Genomic DNA, 22,414 nt, shown 5'->3' on the forward strand with positions numbered 1-22,414 from the left:
AACAGGCATACAAGCCCGCCCAGGCTCCAGGAAGCCCCCCCCCTCCCCCCCCCCACACACACACACACAACCCTGCAGTTTGTGCGCCTCTCCAGCAAACAACAAAAGAAAAAGTTTATTTTGGACATCGTCCCGTCCCCCGTCCCCCCTCTCCTTCCCCGGCATTCCAGGCGGTGGCGGCAGAGGGGCGGTGGGCCGCGGGCACAGTCCCGGCCCCCCCCCACGGGCGAGTTGCAGTCAGAAGGAATAAGTTAGGCTAAACAAAATAAAGGATCTTCTCTCTCCCCCCCCCCCCCCTCTCTCTCTCCCCGCCCGCCCCATGGTCCCCCGGCTCGGCTCCGGCTCCACACGGGTCATCTGCTGATGTCACGGTTGGAGTCCCATGGTTTTGTGCTCTTGGGCTCGGTCTTGAGCGAGTCGAAGAAGGGGTGGCGCAGGGCGTCGGCGAGGGTGATGCGCTTGGAGGGCTCGTAGTCCAGCATCCTCTCGATCAGGCCGAACAGCTGGCAGTGCTCCTCTGTGTCGGCGATCATGTAGCGCTGAGAAAGGACACCACAGTTTAGTTTACTCTAGACACAGCGCGGAAACAGGCCATACAGCCCACGCCGACCAGCAATCACCCCCTACACTACTAGTTTAGACCAGACGCAGCGCAGAAACAGGCCATACAGCCCACGCCAACCAGCAATCACCCCCTACACTACTAGTTTAGACCAGACGCAGCGCAGAAACAGGCCATACAGCCCACGCCGACCAGCAATCACCCCCTACACTACTAGTTTAGACCAGACGCAGCGCAGAAACAGCCCCTTCAGCCCGCGCCAATCAGCGATCACCCCGCACACTAGTTTAGTCTTGAGACACAGCGCAGAAACATTGATTGATCCCTGGGATGGCAGGACTTTCATGTGAAGAAAGACTGGATAGACTCGGCTTGTACTCGCTGGAATTTAGAAGATTGAGGGGGGATCTTATAGAAACGTACAAAATTCTTAAGGGGTTGGACAGGCTAGATGCAGGAAGATTGTTCCCGATGTTGGGGAAGTCCAGAACAAGGGGTCACACAGTTTAAGGATAAGGGGGAAGTCTTTTAGGACCGAGATGAGAAAGTTTTTTTTCACAAAGAGAGTGGTGAATCTGTGGAATTCTCTGCCACAGAAGGTAGTTGAGGCCAGTTCATTGGCTCTATTTAAGAGGGAGTTAGATGTGGCCCTTGTGGCTAAAGGGATCAGGGGGTATGGAGAGAAGGCAGGTACGGGATACTGAGTTGGATGATCAGCCATGATCATATTGAATGGCAGTGCGTACGTGCTCGAAGGGCCGAATGGCCTACTCCTGCACCTAGTTTCTATGTTTCTATGTAACAGGCCCTTCGGCCCACCGAGTCCTTGCCGACGAGCGATCCCCGCACACCAGCACTCCCCGCACACCAGCACTATCCTACACACCGGGGACAATTTACAATCTTTAACCAAAGTGTGTGGGGAAACTGGAGAAAACACACGCAGTCACAGGGAGAGCATGCAAACTCCGCGCAGGCAGCTGAAGTAGGCAGGATCAGACCGCTGTCTCAGGCGCTGGGCAGCAGCAAGTCTACCTGCTGCACCCGGTGCCGCCAAAAGCGGAGTTCACAAATGATAGGAGCAGTTAGGCCGCTCAACTCAAGTCCACTCCGCCATTCAATCACGGCTGACTTAAGGCACAGATAGATTCTTGATTAGTCTGGGTATCGGGTTGGGGGGGAAGGCAGGAGAATGGGGTTGGGAGGGGGGTGGGGAAAGAGATAGATCCGCCATGATTGAATGGCCTAATTCTGCTCCCATCACCTAGGGCTACATGATCGATCTCTCCCTCCTAACCCCATTCTTCTGCCTTCTCGCCGTAACCACCTGTCACCAGGGGTGAGGGAGCAGAGGAGGGATTTAGTTTAGTTTAGAAATACATTGCAGAAACAGGCCCCTTTCGGCCCACCGGGTCCGCACCGTCAGCGATTCCCGCACATTAACCGCACAAGGGACAATTTTTTAAAACATTTACCGAGCCAATTAACCTATAAACCCGCACGTCTTTGGAGTGTGGGAGGAAACTGAAGATTCCGGAGCAAACCCAGGCAGGTCACGGGGAGAACGTGCAAACTCCGTACAGACGGCGCCCGTGGTCGGGATGGAACCCGGGTCTCCGGCGCTGCATTCGCTGTAAGGCGGCAACTCTAACGCCGCGCCACCGTGACCGCCCCACTCGATTGAGTAGCAGGCTGGGGGAAGATGGAAGCAGGCAACGCAGGGGAGCGAGGGGAAGGGGAAACAGATCCCTGGGTTCACACAGGACCCGGGAGGCCAGGACGCACTCACTTTCAATGGCTTGCAGTTCTCTCGGACGTATCTTCCAGCAGAGCTGTTGTCATCCCAGTCCAGGCGGCCATGATAGAAATACTTCTGCTTCCTGTTGAAGGCAAGTCACCAACACACATTTAGACCATCTATCAAACACCCCCTCTCCCCCATCCCACTCCCTCACTCTGCACAGAAACCCCCCTCCACTGCAACCCCATCAACAGCAAAGCCCCCTCCCCACAGTCCCTTCAGCCCAACAAAGTCCATGCTGACCATCAATCACCCATTCTAATGGAATAAGGGGCAGGCTGTTTAGGACTGAGATGAGGAAAAGCTTTTTCAGTCGGAGAGTTGTGAATCTGTGGGATTCTCTGCCACAGAAGGCAGTGGAGGCCAATTCACTGGATGTTTTCAAGTTAGATTTAGCTCAGGGCTAACGGAATCAAGGACAAATCTTTTGTTTGTTTTTATGTCTTGTTTGCTTTGTAAAACGTCTCTGAGTATCTTGAAAAGCGCTATATAAAATAAATGTATTATTATTATTATTATTATTAAGGGATGTGGGGAGAAAGCAGGAACAGGGTACTAATGTTGGATGATCAGCCATGATCATATTGAATGGCGGTGCTGGCTCGAAGGACCAAATGGCCTCCTCCTGCACCTATTTTCTATGTTTCATCCTATATCCCCAGGACAATTTCACAGAAGCCAATTAACCTCAAAACATTGAGTGTGGGAGGAAACCTGAGTGCACGGAGCAAACCCACGCTGGTCACCGGGAGAACGTGTAAACTCCATACAGACAGGCAGGCGCCCCTAGTCGGGATGGAACCTGGGTCTCTGGCGCAGTGAGGCAGTGGCATTTGTCCAATAGTGAGCGGCCTGGATAGAGTGGATGTGGAGAGGATGTTTCCACTAGTGGGAGAGTCTAGGACCAGAGGTCACAACCTCAGAATTAAAGGACGTTCCTTTAGGAAGGAGATGAGGAGGAACTTCTTTAGCCAGAGGGTGGTGAATCTGTGGGATTCACTGCCACAAAAGGCAAGTCAATGGATATTTTTAAGGCAGAGATAGATTCTTGATTAGTACGGGTGTCAGGGTCATGGGGAGAAGGCAGGAGAATGGGGTTAGGAGGGAGAGATAGATCAGCCATGTTTGAATGGCAGACTTGATGGGCCGAATGGCCGTATTCTATGATCACCCTTGGACTATCCTTAACTGGACTTTGCTGGCTTTACCTTGCACTAAACGTTATCATGTATCTATACATGATACCACCTGCCTGCGTTTGGCCCATATCCCTCCAAACCTGTCCTATCCATGTACTTGAAGGAACTGCAGATGCAGGTTTAAAGCGAAGACACAAAATGCTGAATTGTCCCCGAGTTACTCCAGCATTTTGTGCCTTAACTTCTATCCATGTACCTGTCTGTTTCTTACACGTTGGGATTATTATTATTTCGTGTCATCACACAGCTGTTTGCCAATAGCGAGCAAATGTTAGTGCCACGTGGTTGGCCTCTGCAAGATCCTTTACAGTGCGTGTGTCATGCAGCACGTCACAGCTCAGGAGATGTTCCATAGTCTGGAGGCCCCGTCCACACTCGCAGTCTGCCACATCTTCAGTATATCCCCACTTCAGCATGTTCCATTTGCTCCTCCCCATGTTTGTCCGCAGTCTGTTGAGACGGCGCCAGGTTATCCACGGCTGCTGGAAACCTGGTGGGAGTTTCTCAGAGGGATCGATTGCCATCCGAGTGCCTTCCAGAGATTTCTCTGGTCTCTCTTCCCAGAGTTTGAACCTTCTACAGTCCACGGGATGGACAGAATGCCTGCCTCAAACCTTATCATGCGTAGGGGGATAGTGCCTGCCTCAAAGCAAGCTTATCATGCGTATCTATAGGCTGTACATGGCTCAAGTGTAATCGGCATTGTCTCGCTGGGTGGCATGCAACAAAAGCGTTTCTCAGTGCGCGGGACGACCTCTGACGAAGCTGCCTCACCTGGTCTTACGGGTCATCCGTGCGGGAATGGGGCCCAGGATCCTCTCCATCATGGCCAGGTGCTCGCGGTTGTCGTGGGTCTGCAAATGGTAAGGGATGGGCTTCAGGGAAACTAGACGTGGGCATCGGGCTCCAACGTACCAGCGGGCGGCGGGAGGCACCGGGGGCCAAAGCTTACCTGGAAAAGTGTGAAGCCGAGGTAATACTCAAACACGATGCAGCCAATGCTCCACACGTCACAGGGCTGCGACCAGCCAAGCTCTGGGGGGGGAACGGAACAACAAGAAGCGGCTTCAGAGCAATGCAAGCAGACATCAGCAGGCTGCATTTGACGGTATAATCAATGACCCCAGGAAAGAGAAAACCCTTTTGCAAAAGCACCGAGACAAGGCACTGCTTGACGAGGAAGGACTGCAGAGAGATCTGTCAGAGAGTTGCAGAACCCAAGCAAAAAATAATAACCATGAGAATGAAGATCTACTGGCTCAGATTGAAGGTATCACAAAATGCTGGAGTAACTCAGCAGGTCAGGCAGTATCTAGGACAGAGGGAATGGGTGTTCTCTAAGAGAGAAGGAAATGAAGGAATCGGCTGACCCATTCCCTCTCTCCTAGATGCTGCCTGACCCGCTGAGTTACTCCAGCATTTTGTGATACCTTCGATTTGTACCAGCATCTACAGTTATTTTCCTACACATCTATCTAGTGGTTCAGAGTCAGAATATTACACAAAATGAGCATAGCTGTCCACACACACACACACAGTGTTGCGTAGTTCATAGTGAGGAATGTGGAATCCGCTGTGGTGGATGTTTATGTGAAATTTTACTTTATGTGGCTGTGTGTCTTGTTGCTTTTCACCTAGTATGGCTGTGTGGTAACTCAAATTTCACTGTACCTCAATTGGTACATGTGACAATAAATTGAATCTCTTGAAATCTTGAAGGAAGTGCAGATGCTGGTTTACACCGAGCATAAGCACGGTGGCGCAGCGGTAGAGTTGCTGCTTTACAGCGAATGCAGCGCTGGAGACTCAGGTTCGATCCTGACTACGGGTGCTGTACTGTAAGGAGTTTGTACGTTCTCCCCGTGACCTGCGTGGGTTTTCTCCGAGATCTTCGGTTTCCTCCCACACTCCAAAGACGTACAGGTATGTAGGTTAATTGACTGGGTAAATGTAAAAATTGTCCCTAGTGTGTGTAGGATAGTGCTAGTGTGCGGGGATCGCTGGGCGGCGCCGACTTGGTGGGCCGAAAAGGCCTGTTTCCGCGCTGTATCTGAAATATGAAAAAAAAAAGAAGGAAAAAATTTAAATGGCGGAGTAACTCTGGCTACTCCTTTCGTCATTCCACCTGCAGCCAGACGGCCACTCCCCTGTTCTCCAAGTTGTCTATAGTCATGAGAGGCATTGATCGGGCAACGGTACCGTCACAATTAGGATATGTGACAGTTTGGGACAAGACTCAACTTCAGTGCATTGTCAATAGACACAAAATGCTGGAGTAGCTCAACGGGACAGGCAGCCATGTGTCACAGGGCGGCACGGTGGGGCAGCGGTAGAGTTGCTGCTTTACAGCGAATGCAGCGCCGGAGACACAGGTTCGATCCAGACTACGGGCACCGTCTGTGACGGAGTTTGTACGTTCTCCCCATGACCTGCGTGGGTTTTCTCCGAGATCTTCGGTTTCCTCCCACACTCCAAAGACGTACAGGTTTGTAGGTTAATTGACTGGGTAAATGTAAAAATTGTCCCTAGTGTGTGTGTAGGATAGCGTTAACGTGCGGGGATCGCTGGTCGGCGCGGACTCGGTGGGCCGAAGGGCCTGTTTCCGCGCTGTATCTCTAAATCTAAAAAACCATTAATACATAGAACTGTAGTGTAGAAAAGGAACTGCAGATGCTGGTTTACACCGAAGATAGACACAGAATGCTGGAGTAACTCAGCAGGACAGGCAGCCTCTCTGAAGGGAAGGAATGGGTGACGTCTCGGATCGAGACCCTTCTTCAGAGTGATGTGTAACTCAGCGGGTCAGGCAGCATCTCTGGAGGGAAGGAATGGGTGACGCTTCAGGTCGAGACCCTTCTTCAGACTGAGAGCCAGGGGAGAGGGTACCTCATCATCTTCCCCTCAGCCAACAATGGACCATTCGACATTTCCCTGAGCATCGTCTGCTTCAATCTGTCGTTTTCACACCCCACCCTTCCACATCTCTAGTCTCCCTCTCCCCAGACATTCAGAAGAGTCTCGACCAGAAACGTCACCCATTCCTTCTCTCCAGAGATGCTGCCCGACCCGCTGAGTTACTCCAGCATTTTGTGCCTGTCTTCGAGAGAGAACAGTGCAGCAGGGGAACAGGCCCTTCGGCCCACAATGTTTGTACTGGACATAATGCCAAGTTCGACTGGTCTCCTCTGCCTGGGACATAATCCGTATCCCTCTATTCCCTGCACTTCCATGTGCACATCCAAGAGGCACGGATATTGGATGGGCATATGGATTTGCTATTCATGTATCTGCTTCCATCACCAACCCTGGCAAAGCCTTCCAGGCCCCCACCACCCTCTGTGTAATAAACCTTGCCCCACACATCTCAATTAATCTTCCCCACTCTCGCCTTAAAGCTATGCTCTTTAGCGTTGGACATTTCCACCCTGGGAAGTGGAGAGAAAAGTGTTTAAGAAGGAACTACAGATGCTGCATTAAACTGAAGACAGACACGCAAAGCCGGAGTAACTCAGCGGGACAGGCAGCATCTCTGGAGAAAATGAACAGGTGATGTTTCGGGTCGAGACCTTTCGTCAGACTAGACACAAAAAGCTGGAGTAACTTAGCGGGTCAGGCAGCGTCTCTGGAGAGAAGGAATGGCCGACGTTTCGGGACGAGACCCTTCTTCAGACAATATAGACACAAAAAGCTGGAGCAACTTAGTGGGCCAGGCAGCGTCTCTGGAGAGAAAGCTGGAGTAACTCAGCGGGACAGGCAGCATCTCTGTAGAAAATGAATAGGTGATGTTTCGAGTCGAGATCTTTCGTCAGACAAGATAAGACACAAAAAGCTGGAGTAACTTAAGGGGTCAGGCAGCGTCTCTGGAGAGAAGGAATGGGCGACGTTTCGGGTCGAGACCTCTCTTCAGAGAGTGGCGCCAACCGCCCAAACCCACCGGTAACGAGAGGGGACGCGGCGGGGAGGTGCTGGCTCACCGAGGATGACCTCCGGTGCCCGGTAGTGCCGCGTGGAGACGATGGTGCTGTGGTGCTCGTGGTCGAAGGTGGCACTGCCAAAGTCCACCACCCGCGAGGCTGTGTTTTTAACCACTCGCTCCTCCCGCTTCTACAAGGAGAAGAATAAAATCAAGCTGGTCAGCCGGCCTCAGCAAGGGCAGGAGATTATCAGGCAACATTGACAAGGGTTTCAAAGTCCCGGCAGCCACAAGGAGACCACAAACGCACACACTCCTACCTTTTCCATGTTACCCACAACCTCGTAGTCAGAATTTACAAAAAGAATGTTCTCTGGTTTTAGGTCAGTGTGAGTGAGCTTGTTGTCATGTAAAACTATTAAAGAGATAAAAGGAAAGGTTAGATAACCACAGGGGTCAGTGGCTCCAGAGTTCAGCAACACAACGGTCAAGTTTTGCACTTTGCACATAGGACAGCATAGCATGAGAACGGGCCATTCGGCCCACGACGTCTATACTGAACACGATGCAGAGACCAACGGCTGGCACATGATCCACATCCCTCCATTCTTTGCACTTGAGTAACAGAGTGACACAACGTGAAAACAGGCCCTTCGGCCCAACTTGCCCACACCGGCCAACATGCCCCATCTACATTAGTCCCACCTGCCCACACCGGCCAACATGCCCCATCTACACCAGTCCCAACTGCCCGCGTTTGGCCCACATCCCTACAATCCTGTCCTATCCATGCACCTGTCTGACTGTTTGTTAAACGTTGGGATACTTCCTGCCTCAACTACCTCCTCTGGCAGCTCGTTCTATACGCCCACCATCCTTTGTGTGAATGTTACCCCTCAGGTTCCTATTAAACTATGAGAAAACGTTACCCCTCAGATACCTGTTATGCCTATTTTTCCACGTGCCTATCGAAAAATCTGCCGAACTCCAGGGTGTTCCAGGCACCCACCACCCTCTGAACAAAACACTCGCCCCACTCATCTCCTTTAAACTTTGTCCCTCTCAGTTTATGGCGATGTCCTCTAGTCTTGGACATTTCCACCCTGTGAGAAAGGATCTGACTCTCTAGCCTATTTACGCCTCGCCCAATGTTATAAACTTCCCACCTGATCTCCCTTTAACTCCTGGAGAAAACAATCCACGTCTCTCCAAGCCTCCTCTAGTAGACAATACCCCCTGAACCCCACACCCCATTCACAGAGAACCCCAGGTCTCCACTACCCGATTAAGGAATTCCTATTTAACGGGTTAAAATATATTGGGAGCAAACAGCCAGGAACAGCGATGGCAAATGTGAGTAGACACAAAATGCCGGAGTAACTCAGCGGGTCAAGGCAGCGTCTCTGGAGAGAAGGAATGGGTGACGTTTCGGGTCGAGACCCTTCTCTTCAGACTGATGTCAGGGGACAAATGTCAGTCTGAGGAAGGGTCTCAACCCGAAACGTCACCCATTTCTTCTCTCCAGAGATGCTGCCTGACCTGCTGAGTTATTCCAGCATTCTGTGTCTACCTTCGATTTAAACCAGCATCTGCAGTTATTTTTCCCCTACACGATGGCAATTGTGAAACGGCTTCAAGGAAGGCAGCCCGCCTGCTGCCCTTGCTTCTACGTGACCCCCCGACCACTAATCTCTCCGACTCTTGACTGCTTTAGGGAGATAAGGGAAGGGCAATAAATAATGGCAGCACTGTCCATGACCCGTGAGCGGAGAAATAAAAATGAATTAAGCGACGGACTGAGGGCCTTGCCCGCTGAGTGGCGGATTAAGGAGAGGGTTTTTACTGCAGGCGCCTGACTTGTTATGCTGCCGTTTGGTTGCTTGTTTACACAGAGTGCCAGCCGGCTGGTGAAAGCGGGAGGGAAGGAACTCACAGTTAACTGCGTGGCAGGTCTGGAAGGCCATGTGCCGCACTTGGTGGATGGGGTACGGTGAGTAATTGTTGTCCTTCAGGAAGTCAAAGGTACTCTGGCCCAGCAGCTCAAAAGATATACATATGTGGCCGTGGTAATCGAACCAGTCGAACATCTGTACGCATTGACTGTGGGGGAGGAGAGGGGAGAGCATTTAGACACTGAATTTGTGCTGCCCACACAAATACAACATAGAACAGTACAGATGCTCCCCGGCTTACCATGGTCCGACTTTGCGATGGAGCAAAGGGCAGTGACCCGTAGCGAGCCACCGCACGCTTCCGGCCACGTGATCGCACGTTTTCAATGCATTTCGACTTACAATACTTTCGGTTTCCGATGGGTTTCTCGGAACGGAACCCCATCGGAGGCCGAGGAGCACCTGTACATCTATCTTCGATTTAAACCAGTATCTGCAGTTCCTTCCTATACACAGAACAGTACAGCACAGGAACAGACCCGTTGGCCATTTTCCCCATCAAGTCTTCTCCGCCATTCTATCTTTCCCTCTCACCCCCATTCTCCTGCCTTCTCCCCCAAATTCCTCGACATCCGCACTCTTCAAGAATCTGCCCTAAAAATACCCAATGACATGGCCGGCAATCCCCAGTGGCCGATGAATCTGGGAATGAGGGAGGAACCCGCATGGGCACAGAGAGAAGGTGCAAACTCTACATGACGGTACGAGGCACCGTGCTGGGTCACAGGTTGGTGAGGCAGCAGCACTAGTCGGTTTATGAGGCAGTGGGTTTGTGAGGCCGCACCGCTGTGACAAAATCACGGAAGTCAAACCAACATTGAAGAGTTCATGCTTCAGGCCAAAGGGCCGACCCTGGAAACTTGGATGTCTTCTTGTGTGGCAACTGCATGTCCGCAAGAACTGGCCCAAGCTCATGAAATGGGGGCGGCTCAGTGTCGCAGCAGCAGGGTTGCTGCCTCACAACGTCAGAGAACCGATTTCCATCCTGACTGCGGGTGCTGTCTGCACGAAGTGTGTACCTTCTCCCCGTGACCACCAGGGTTTTCTCCGGTTTCCTCCCACATTATCCCAAAGACCTGCAGGAGTCTGGGTGAATTGGTTTTGGTAAAATTGTAAAAAAATGTGCATAGTGTGTAGGATGGTGCTAGCGATCGCTGGTCGGTGTAGACTCGGTGGGCCAAAGGGCCTGTTTCCACACTGCCTATAGGGAGCAACAAAGGTTCCCTACTCCAGGCATGTTACATATTCATAGAAACATATGCGGGCAGGTGGGACTCGGGTATTAGAAACATAGAAAATAGGTGCAGGAGTAGGCCATTCGGCCCTTCGAGCCTGCACCGCCATTCAATATGATCATGGCTGATCATCCAGCTCAGTAACCTGTACCTGCCTTCTCTCCATACCCCCTGATCCCTGTAGCCACAAGGGCCACATCTAACTCCCTCTTAAATATAGCCAATGAACTGGCCTCAACTACCTTCTGTGGCAGAGAATTCCACAGACTCGCCACTCTCTATGTGAAGAAATGTTTTCTCATCTTGGTCCTAAAAGACTTCCCCCATATCCTTAAGCTGTGACCCCTGGTTCTGGACTTCCCCAACATCTGGAACAATCTTCCCACATCTAGCCTCTCCAACCCCTTAAGAATTTTATATGTTTCTATAAGATCCCCCCTCAGTCTTCTAAATCCCAGTGAGTATAAGTCTAGTCTATCCAGTCTTTCTTCATATGAAAGTCCTGCCATCCCAGGGATCAATCTGGTGAACCTTCTCTGTACTCCCTCTAAGGCTAGAATGTCTTTCCTCAGATTAGACGACCAAAACTGTACACAATACTCCAGGTGCGGTCTCACCAAGGCCCTGTACAACTGCAGCAGAACCTCCCTGCTCCTATACTGAAATCCTCTTGCTATGAATGCTAACATACCATTCGCTTTCTTTACTGCCTGCTGCACCTGCACGCTTGCTTTCAATGACTGGTACACCATGACACCCAGGTCACGTTGCATCTCTGTGCCTCATCCCAGTGCCTCTCTAAATCCATCTCTACCACTCCAGACATCCACAGAAGAGGGGTCTACGGCCCACCGTGGAAAATTAAACCCCTTCCCCATGACCAGCGTTTCTCAACCGTGTTTCCCAGGGTTCCGCGAGAGGTCGCTGGGCGTTCAGGGAAAAATAGTGATACATAGGCTAATCATTTGTAAATGCATTCTTTGAGTCCAATTTCATATTCGTAATTTTATTGTACACATACGGCATGTTCTTGGAAATTATAAAGTCTTCAACCTGTTATATCATTTAGAAGTATAATAATCACAGGGAATATACTTAGCAACGTCCATACGGCACCAGTGTGAAACGGTCAGTGGACAGGAGCTGCACGTGAAGGATGTGTGTATCGTCAGGTGGCTCACTCGAGTAGAGACGCATGCACGGTCTCCATCAGAACTGTCAGTGCTTCCTGGCGTGCAGGTACAGCCCCTCATTCACACACGTTATTTAGTCATTTATGCCCATCATTTAGGGATGTGATATGAATTTTAAAAATTTAGTATGTTTATGTTTATTTCTGTTAGTTTATGAAAGGTTTGTGTGTGTTGCTTGCCTTATGAACGTTTAAGTTTATGAAAGAGATTAAGATTAAAGACTAGACCAAGTGGACCCGTTGGGCCCAAACCTCTCCTGCATTGGTGCAGCACCCTCTCCTCCCCCCCTCCCTTGTTCCCCCTCCCTCCCTCCCTCCCTCGGAGATAAATTCAAACTTTAAAATTTGAATATCTTAAAAAATATAACACCGATTTCAATGAAACTTCTTCCATTAGCACCAAAGGGACGACGGTGAGTAAGGTGGGCCTACAATTGTCGCGCTATCGTGTACCGGTTTGGCTGTAGTTCAGGAACAAACAAACAAACAAGAGGTTTAGTATATAGATAGATAGATAGATATATAATAATTTATATGTTTGGGTTCCCTGAGACCGGATTCCGCAAGGGTTAAAAAGTTGAGAAACGCTGCCGTAGATCGACAATGATTAACATAGATACAGGTTTGGGTCAGGAATCCGGCACAGGTGGCGTACAAATCAGTTCTGTCACGTCACTTACAATTTGTTTTCGGGATCTTGCACGTTGATTTTCTCCAGCACGTTGATTTCCAGCCGGGCAGCCTCTCTGTATTTCTCCACATTCTTTATTATTTTAAGAGCTACTCGAGAGCTACCCCTGTAAAGGTACAGTGGAACAATCAAGAGCTGCAGCCCCGTCACTGCAACAGGCATTACTACACACAACAGCCCAGACCCAGGGACAGTTTCTTCCCACCTGTTGTCAGGTAATAGACAATAGGTGCAGGAGGAGGCCATTTGACCCTTCGCGCCTGCACCGCCATTCACTGTGATCATCCACAATCAGTACCCCGTTCCTGCCTTCTCCCCATACCCCCTGACTCCACTATCTTTAAGAGCTCTATCTAACTCTCTCTTGAAACCATCCAGAGAATTAGCTTCCACTGCCTTCTGAGGCAGAGAATTCCACAGATTCACAACTCTCTGGGCGAACGTTTCTTCTCACCTCAGTTTTAAATGGTCTCCCCTTTATTCTTAGACTGTGTGGCCTCCTCCAACATTGGGAACAGTTTTCCTGCATCTAGCTTGTCCTGTCCTTTTATAATTTTATACGTCTCTATAAGAATACAACCATTACCCTCCAGATCCTCGTGTCTCTCAGTTTATAGTCATCCGTCTACTTCCCTGGGGGACAATTTACAGCAGCCGCAGAAGTCTTTGGGATGTGGGAAGAAACCAGATCACCCGGTGGGAAAGGACACAAAGTACTGGAGGAACTCAGCGGGTCAGGCAGCATCTCTGGAGACCATGGGTGGATACGTGACGTTTGGGGTTGGGACACTGGGAGAGTGGCAGGAATCACAAAAGGAACGCTGGAATGAGAAAGGGTCTCACAGGAACTTCCGTCCGAGGAGAACTTCTTCAAAGTAGGAGCACCTTGATGAGATCCCGCGATGGAGCAATCAGAAATGGAGGAAGAACTGCAGATGCTGGTTTACAAAAAAAGACAAAGTATTAGTAACTCAGCAGGTCAGGCAACATCTGTGGAGTACATGCATAGGTGACGTTTCATACCAGGACCTTTGTTCTATTTATGACTGGCGAGAACTTCACACAGTTGTTTCGAGTTGGGACCATTCTGCAGGCAGGCTGGGAGCTGTCAGGCTTTGCCCTGTCTCTCTCTCCCAGCTTTCTTACCCCCCCCCCCCCCCGGCTCAATCAGTCTGAAGAACGGTCCTGACCGGAAACGTCACCTATCGACATTCTCCAGGGATGCTGCCTGACCCAGTTACTCCAGGACTTTGTGCTTTTCCTTCGTAAACCAGCAACTTGATTCCACTGAAGTCTTCCTCTTGCGTCCCCGCCCGTTCCCGATGCTGCCTGACCCGCTGAGTTACTCCAGCATGTGTGGGAAGGAATTGCTGGTTTAAACCGAAGATGGACACAAAAAGCAGGAGTAACTCAGCGTCTCTGGAGAAAAGGGCAACGTTTCAGGTCGAGTCCGAAGAAGGATCTCAAGCTGAAGCGTCACCTCTTCTCCAGAGATGCTGCCTGACCCGCCGAGTTATTCCGGCTTTTCGTGTCTGTCCTCGAGTTACTCCAGCACTGTGACTTTACCCATGGCTTGGCTCGGGGAAGGGAAGGAGGGAAGGAAACTGAAAGCAGCTGGCACTTACCTCCGATGGTCAATGCACTCTATGACTTTGCCAAAGGTCCCCTCACCTAAAGTGCTAACAATTTCATCTGACAAGGAAAGAGAGAAAGAAGACAAAATGAAACTCTCAGAGGGGACTGAAGGAGAGCAACATTTAAAAAGAGCAAGTCAGACTGTAGGTAAATTACAAAGGCTGGTCTCATTACACAGTTTTTTTTTTGCACTTGTCAGTACAAGTAAGGCACATGGCTGAAGCAGAAAGCATATAACACCATCTGCTGAGAAAAAAAAGACTTCTGTACAATATTATTTTCCTGCATTTAGGATAAATTATAACAAGTATAAACATAAAAAAAAAAGCAGGAGGAGGAGGAAGGGGGGGATTCGAAAATAAAAACAGCAATGAGAGTTCTGCAATTTTTTTTTTTTTTTTCGGGATCTTAACTATTAGAGCTAAATGAAGTTACGACTTAAGCTTGTACATCGTTCTTGTAGCCAGTCGCCGGTGCGATAGATCAGGTGCCCCTCGTTGTCATCTTCCACACTCTTGGCCCTCCTGCTGCTCTGATGGCTCCGCTGTGCACGCAGAATCCCCGGGGACGGGCGGGTGGCGACAGCAACACACACAGGCGCCCAGCAAACCATCATCCAAGCCACATTGGAGGGAGACATTTTCCAAACCAGCAGCCACATTGGATGGTTTGGGGTGTTCGCATTGTAGAGAAGGGGGGCAGCGACGGAGTGGTCGATTGCCAGATTGTCAAGATTCCAGGCAATTGATACGCCCACACAGGATATATAACGATAGGGATATTGCAAGGGAACATGTCAAGATACACAGTACTAACTCAGAAAATAAAAAAAGTAACCAACATTTCAAAAAACCCCCACCTACACCTCCCCACCCCGCTCAAAACAGTTAAGCAAGCTTTAATTTAAAAAGCAAACTTTTATCAGCAGACCCAATAAATCGTTACTAAAGCAGTTCATTTATTAACGTCACTTAAAAGGCTAACTCCCAGGAGAGTTGCAGTGATATTATTGTGTTTTCATGCTAATTTGTGGATGCATTGCTGATCATTTTCCAATATTCTATAGATTCAGGATCAGTTCCTGTGGATTGGAGGGTAGCTAATGTTATCCCTCTTTTTAAGAAAAGAGGGAGAGAGAAAACGGGAAATTATAGACCAGTTAGTCTGACGTTCGGCTGGAAGCCCCCCCTCCCCCCACCCACTGCCTTGCTGTTGGTCGGGTCAGGCAGGGTGCAGCAGGCTGTAAGTAGTCTCAGACACGTGCATGCTGCTGGGGCTCCGGGCTGAGCAGGCGACAGATACCGCTCTGCGCCGCTCCGGCTCACAATCTGGTTTAGTTTAGAGATACAGCGCGGAAACAGACCCTTCGGCCCACCGAGTCCGTGCCGACCGGCGATCCCCGCACATTAACACTACCCTACTCACACACACTAGGGACAATTGACACTTATATCAAGGCGATTAACCTACAAACCCGGACGTCTTTGGAGTATGGGAGGAAATCAAAGATCTGGGAGAAAACCCACGTGGGTCACGGGGAGAACGTGTAAACTCCGTACAGACAGCACCCGTGGTCGGGATGGAACCCGGGTCTCCGGCGCTGTGAGGCAGCAGCACTACCCACTGCGCCACCGTGCTTTGGTTCAGGCTAGACGGGGATGTGAAACGTAATATCGCTGCAACCCGTCCCCAGTAAATGCTCCCAACTCTTGCGTTCTACCGCACAGTGCATTAACTTGCCCAGTCTTATCCAGGCTCCCGATTCTAATCCAGCTGATCACTTGTTTATAACATTACAACCACGACATGTGCACAGACAGGAACACACCACACATCCTCAAACTGCCTCCTTGCCAGGCCAGCCTGGCTGCTCCAAATCTAAACACCCTCAGCTTCACAAAGCAAACCAGCTTCGCAGTCACACAGGCAGGGCAGTGTTAATGGAGGGTTAGGGAGAGGGGACAGAAATAAATCCAAACACTCCCTCAGAGCCTTCTGCAGTAGAGGAGAGAGCAAACACCCGGCTTCACGGCCGGTGGTCACGAGGCTCTGTGATCGGTTATATAAACCCGTCTCCTGCCCACAGTTGGACACTGGGTCTGAACTACTCGATCACACCGTGGAGATTGTAACAGTGGTCACGAGGCTCTGTGATCGATTATATAAACCCGTCTCCTGCCCACAGTTGGACACTGGGTCTGAACTACTCTCACACACTGTGGAGATTGTAACAGAGGGGGGGAATATGACAGCGTGTGGGGCAAGGAGAGACAATGCAACGGTCTAGAGGACTGGGAGGGAGAGAGGAGAGCATTGGGGGGAGATAGCGAAAGCAGACTGGGGAGGGGGTGAGAGACAAGAATGGGAAGGGGGGGAGAAAAAGGTACATTGGGGATGGAGGGAAGAGAGAGTGCGGAGAGTAGGGAAGGAAGAGGAGGGAGCTGTGGAGACAGGAGAGTGGGGGAGATAAAGGAGTGAGCAGGAGGATGAGAGAGAGGAGAGCAAAGGAAGTGGAATAGGGAGATAGGAAAAGGGAAGAGTGGCCTCAGCATATGCAGGAAGGAACTGCAGACGCTGGTTTAAATCGAAGGTAGACACAAGATGCTGGAGTAACTCAGCAGGACAGGCATCATCCCTGGAGAGAAGGAATGGGTGACGTTTCGGGTTGAGACCCTTCTTCAGACATCCCTGCTTCAAGCGTTCACAACTGCAGGTTCTGCGCAGGCTCACTCGCACACAAATATCCCCCCCCCCCTCCCACACACACGCATACACACACACCCTGAGACAGAGTCTGGAGGGGTGGGGGGTGTGTATGATAAACACCCCTCAGATGCAGCGCTCCTTCCCCATGGAATGGAGCAGGTGGCCCTTTGTGTGCCCTGGGGGCTGGTTTACTCCAAGTGCACCACAGGCCGAGGGAAATCCCACTCCCACCCCCCATCCCCTCCCCTCCCCTCCCAGGGAGGGAGTGGGCCACAGAAGCAGACCACAAGCGGCCTCAAGGCCGACAGGCCGCCGCTGGTTCACTGCCGATGGGTGGGAGGGAAGGGCCCCCCCCCCAGGAACCCCCCTGCCAGTGTTCCACCTTAAAAACAGTCCACACAACCGCAAAGGACGAGAAGAAAAATGGCTCTACTTACCCAATCCTGGAGGCTGTAAGAACAAAAAGACACTGATATACTAAGTAGAGAGGAGGAAATACTCACCGAGGAGGAGCGGCTATAAGACCTGCTTCGATGGCGCCGCCGTTTGTGCTTACGTCTGCTGCTCTTCCGACTCCTGTAGCTCCTGCCGCGGTCGTGCGAGCGCCGGTAGTCGAACGAGTTGCGCGCGCAGTACTCCGGCTGGTGGTAGCCGTCGCCCTGGTCCCGGCTGTAGTTGCCCCGGTACGCATCGCAGAACCTCCTCTCGTTGTACAGTCGCCTGTCGCACGAGCAGTTCCCTATGCTGCGGAGGGGGAGAGGGGACCCGGCGGGGGGGGGGAAGAACACGGATTACAGGGCGTCAACGTAGGACGAATGGAGTTGGCGCGGAACAACGAGGCCGCAATAAGCAGTCAGAGCAGGTAGTGATGGAGGGAACATCCATTACCATTTCACTTTAGAGTTTTTACACCACAGCCCTTCAATGACAGTCACAAAATGCTGGAGTAACTCAGCGGGTCAGGCAACATCTCGGGAGAGAAGGAATGGGTGACGTTTCTTCAGAAGGGTCTCGACCCAAAACGTCACCCATTCCTTCTCTCCCGAGATGCTGCCTGACCCGCTGAGTTACTCCAGCATTTTGTGTCTACTTTAGAACAGTTAATTGCTGGCCGAAAGGAAGGTGACAAGGCACCCTCTCCCTGATTCTCAGTCTGAAGAAGGGTCTCGACCCGAAACGTCACCCATTCCTTCTCTCCAGAGATGCTGCCTGTCCCACTGAGTTGCTCCAGCTTTTTGTGTCTGTCTTCGGTATCAACCAACGTCTGCAGTTCCTTCCCACACCTTCAGCCCACCACATCTATTCTGACCACCAAGCAGCTCTCTGGCAATCCCACAACCTGTTCAACTCTGCCTCGTTGCGGCTCAGCTTTGTACCCCCAAACTCCTGGTCCCATTGCCGACTTCTGAGGCCGGCGTTGCGGTCCGTTATCTCGCCCAACCCCCCGGCCGGCGGCCTAGGCAGACCGTTCAGGTGCCATTCCACTCCTCTCAGAGGCCATGACCTCCGTTGGCCCGACAAAACCGATAATCCAGCAAGGCTCTGGAACCAAGGGAGCCGGAAAATCAGTGGCAGACCGGCATTGACTTGCTTTATCCTCTGCATTGTATGTACCCATCCTCTCAGATTCTGCTCTCCTGGCCACATCGCCAGACTTAGTTTGCATTCCAGATATTTCATCGCAACGAGCTGCAGCATCTCTCTGTCTCATTCCACACAAATGCACCAGGTTGTCAGCCCTGACCTTGCAGCAAGACTCCTTCAACGCTGCAACCAATAATCTGCAGCCTCACTGCAGACGAAGGTCAGAGATCCATTTTGAGAATCTCGCACCTCAGTTTAGTTTAGAGATACAGCATGGAAACAGGCCCTTTGGCCCAGCGATCACCTACTTACACAGTTCTATGTTATCCCAGTGTAACGTCCTACACACTCGGAGCAATTTACCAAAGCCAATTAACCTACAAACCCGTACGTCTTCGGAGTGCGGGCGGAAACCCGAGCACCCAGAGAAAACCCACAGTCACAGGGAGAACGTACAAACTCTGTACAGACAACAGCTGCAGTCAGGATCGAACCTGGGTCCCTGCGCTGTCAGGCAGCAACTCTACCGCTGCGGCACTGTGCCGAACCATTCCCACGTTTGGATTGTAGGAGTTTGGGGTACAAAGCTGGGCCTTAACAAGGTAGCGCTTAATTGTGGGGTGTGGGGGAGCTGCTGTAGTCATTTGTATCTACCTTTGTCTCAATACCCGTGGGATTTGAGATACAGATTATCCCACCTCCAGTACATGAAATAATTTATTTTCATGAAGTAACCAAAAACTGTCAATGAAGGCAAAGACATAGATGTTGTCCATACAGACTTCAGAAAGGCATTTCATAGGGTTGGCACATGTAGGCTGCTCTGGAAGGTCAGAGCGCATTGGATCCAGAGAGAGCTAACCAACTGGACAGAGAATTGGCTTCAATCGAAGGAAGCAGAGGGTGATGGTGCAAAGTTGTTCTTACGACAGGAGGCATGTGACTAATGGTATGCCTCAGGGACCGGTGCGGGGCCTCTTGCTGTTTGTGTTCATATCAACGATTTGGATGAGAATGCATGATTAGTAAGTACGCAGGTGACACTTAAGTGGGTGGCATTGTGGACAGCGAAAATAGTCGTCAAAAAAATTACAGCAGGATCGTGATCAGTTGGGCAAGTGGGCTGACGAAAGGCTAATGGAGTTTAGGCTCTGGCGAGTGTTGTAGAGCAGAGGGGTCTAGAACTGCACGGACATAGCTCGGTGAAAGTGGCGTCACAGGTAAACAGGCCGAACAAGAAGATTTTCGGTACATTGTTTTTTTCTCAGTATACAAGTTGGGATGTTATGCTGCAGTTGTACAACACAGTGGTGAGGTTGCATTTGGAGCATTGTGTTCAGTTTTGGTCACCCTGCTTTTGAACGCATGTTATTAAGGTGGAAAGAGTGGAGGGGGGATTTACAAGGATGTTGCCAGGTCACGAGGCCCTGATCTATATGGAGATGCTGGTCAGGCTACGACTTATTCCTTGGAGCGCAGGAGGATGAGGAGTGATCTTTTAGACGTGCTGAAGATCATGAGGGGAATAAATTGAGTAAATGCAGTCTTTTATCCAGAGGTTTAAGGTGAAATGGGAACTCGAGGGGCAACTTTTTCCATACAGAGAGAGTTGAGGTGGGTATTATAACAGTTCTTTGGACAGGTAGATGGATCGGTTTAGAGGGAAGGTAGACACACAAAGCTGGACTAACTCAGCGGGTCATGCAGCATTATCTCGGGAGAGAAGGAATGGGGGACGTTTCGGGTCGAGACCCTTCTTCAGTCTGAAGAAGGGTCTCGACCCGAAACGTCACCCATTCCTTCTCTCCCGAGATAATATATTCCTTTATTCGTCCCACACCGGGTAAATTTACATGCTGCATGACCCGCTGAGTTACTCCAGCATTGTGTGCCTACCTTCGATTTTAACCAGCATTTGCAGTTTCTTTCCTATAGGTTTAGAGGGATATGGGCCAAATGCAGGCAGGTGGGACTAGTGTAGATGGGGCATCGTGGTCATCATGGGCAAGTTGGGCCGAAAGGTCTGTTTTCGTGCTGTGTGACTAGGATGACTATGGCTAGGAAGAACACAAGAAGAGTATATAAATGGACAAATAGACCAGCGCTGCAGTTGTGAGCTCTCACTTTCAGGGACACACGTTTGTTTCCATAAAAGCATTGGCACGCAAAAGAAAACCAGATTACGTGCACTTAAATTTATGAATAAGGATAATAAAAAATATCAGCAATCAATGTACAGGCACAGCCAGCCCACAGAATAAGGATTGTATTCAAATTCAAAACAGAAAATGCTGTGAACTCTGCAGATCAGTGGAAGGGGAAACAAAATTATAATTTCTGGTCCATTCCTCTCCAAAAATGCTGTTTGACCTCCAGAGTTTCTAGCATTTTCCATTTGATTTCAGATTTCCAACATCCATAGATTTTCCTCGGCTAGAGACCATTGTATATTAGAGTGAGTTATACAGCATAGAAACAGACCCTTCAGCCCATCATGGTCACGCAGATCATCCATTGTTAATCCCATTTACCAGCACTTGGCCCGTATCCTTCTTGGCATTGTCAAAGTTCAACCCCGACCTTAGATGCTGTCTGTGCAGAGTTTGCACGTGCTCCCTGTGACTCTGTGGGTTTCAAATCAAATCACTTTTATTGTCATTCAAAAATAAATTTGAATGAAATTGTCGTTACCATGTCCTCCCACATCCCAGAAATGTGTGGGTTTGTAGTTTGATTGGCCCTCTGTAAATTCCCCCTTGTGTGTAGGGAGTGGATGAGAAAGTGGAATAACAAAGGACCAATGTAAACGGGCGATTGATGGCCGGTGGGTCGAAGGGCCCGTTTCCATGCTGCACCTTTAAATCGATCAATAGATGTGCAGGCTGAGGTACTTGGATGTTGTGAGAGTCAGTGCCTTCACCACCCACGAAGGAAGTACATTTCAGATTCCAATCACTCTCTGGGTGAAAATGTTAATTGTTGGAACATCTCTAAATTGATCAACAGTTGAAACATTGCTTAAGATTTAAATTGACCAAAGCAGCAAAAGTCAGTGCAACAGCTGGTTGGGAAGCACCTACATTTGGGAAGCTTACTCCGAGGAAACCCACCAGGAACGATGGTGTAGCGGTAGATTTGCTGCCTTACAGCGCCAGAGATCCAGGTTCGATCCTGATTACAGGGGCTTGTCTGTGCGGAGTTTGTACGTTCTCCCCGTGACCTGCTTGGGTTTTCTCCCGAGAACTTTGGTTTCCTCCCACACTCCAAAGACGCAGTTTTGCAGGTTAATTGGCTTGGTGCAAATGTAAAATTGTCCCTAGTGTCCGTAGGGTAGTGTGAATGTGCGGGGATCCCTGGCCGTGCTGACTCGGTGGGCCGAAGGGCCTGTTTCTGCGCTGTATCTAAACGTGCAAACTCTACACAGACAGCGCCTTGAAGACAGGATCGAACCCGTCTCTGGAACTGCGGGCAACAGCTTGAGCATCTGCACCACTGTACTCACTCTTCTCCTGCCACGGCCAATTTAGTGCAGAAAATAGGCATGACAGGTGAATGTACTGACCCCTGGGGAGTAATCTTCATGGACTCAACGCAATATTGAGCCCCACGCAGCATTAGGTTCGGGTCATGCATGCAAACTGCCTGCGGTCGGTCGATTGTTTCCACAGCTTCGAATCGGGTTGACACTGTTGCACTCATTTACTAAAAAAGCAACAGACAGGTCTAACCGGTAACTACTTGCCTGAAGGCAACTGACTGCCTGGTGACTCATATGTTAACCTGGGCGGATTTCATAGATCCCTGCCCTTCTGTTCCTTATCATGGCCAGTGGGAACGTGCAGGCACAATGGCCCTGTCACCGACGAGGCTCTGTGGAGAGGCACACACTGTCCAGCCATGCTTGGCTGCTCAGAGACGGGAGATGAACATGCAGTGATGGCCCC

General features: G+C 50.4%; 1 protein-coding gene across 2 annotated transcripts in view; it reads right to left on the minus strand.

The window, feature by feature from the left end:
• Window positions 1-317: 317 nt before the first annotated feature.
• The window catches only part of clk2a (CDC-like kinase 2a), a 29,004-nt gene continuing 6,907 nt past the window's right edge, over window positions 318-22,414 (minus strand). Inside the window, exons 3-13 of one of the 2 annotated variants that reach the window (XM_078432013.1) lie at window positions 17,390-17,630; window positions 14,631-14,724; window positions 14,171-14,237; window positions 12,535-12,651; window positions 9,409-9,575; window positions 7,796-7,890; window positions 7,537-7,666; window positions 4,515-4,597; window positions 4,337-4,416; window positions 2,352-2,442; window positions 318-539 (exon numbers count right to left, since the gene is read on the minus strand). In XM_078432013.1, the coding sequence (XP_078288139.1) occupies window positions 354-539; window positions 2,352-2,442; window positions 4,337-4,416; window positions 4,515-4,597; window positions 7,537-7,666; window positions 7,796-7,890; window positions 9,409-9,575; window positions 12,535-12,651; window positions 14,171-14,237; window positions 14,631-14,724; window positions 17,390-17,630 (1,351 nt within the window). In that variant the 3' untranslated portion in view covers window positions 318-353. Of the gene's footprint in view, window positions 540-2,351; window positions 2,443-4,336; window positions 4,438-4,514; window positions 4,598-7,536; window positions 7,667-7,795; window positions 7,891-9,408; window positions 9,576-12,534; window positions 12,652-14,170; window positions 14,238-14,630; window positions 14,725-17,389; window positions 17,631-22,414 lie in introns of both variants that reach the window. The other variant, XM_078432012.1, reaches the window with a different exon arrangement.

Source organism: Rhinoraja longicauda, chromosome 44, assembly GCF_053455715.1.
Source record: "Rhinoraja longicauda isolate Sanriku21f chromosome 44, sRhiLon1.1, whole genome shotgun sequence".
Lineage (NCBI taxonomy): Eukaryota > Metazoa > Chordata > Chondrichthyes > Rajiformes > Arhynchobatidae > Rhinoraja > Rhinoraja longicauda.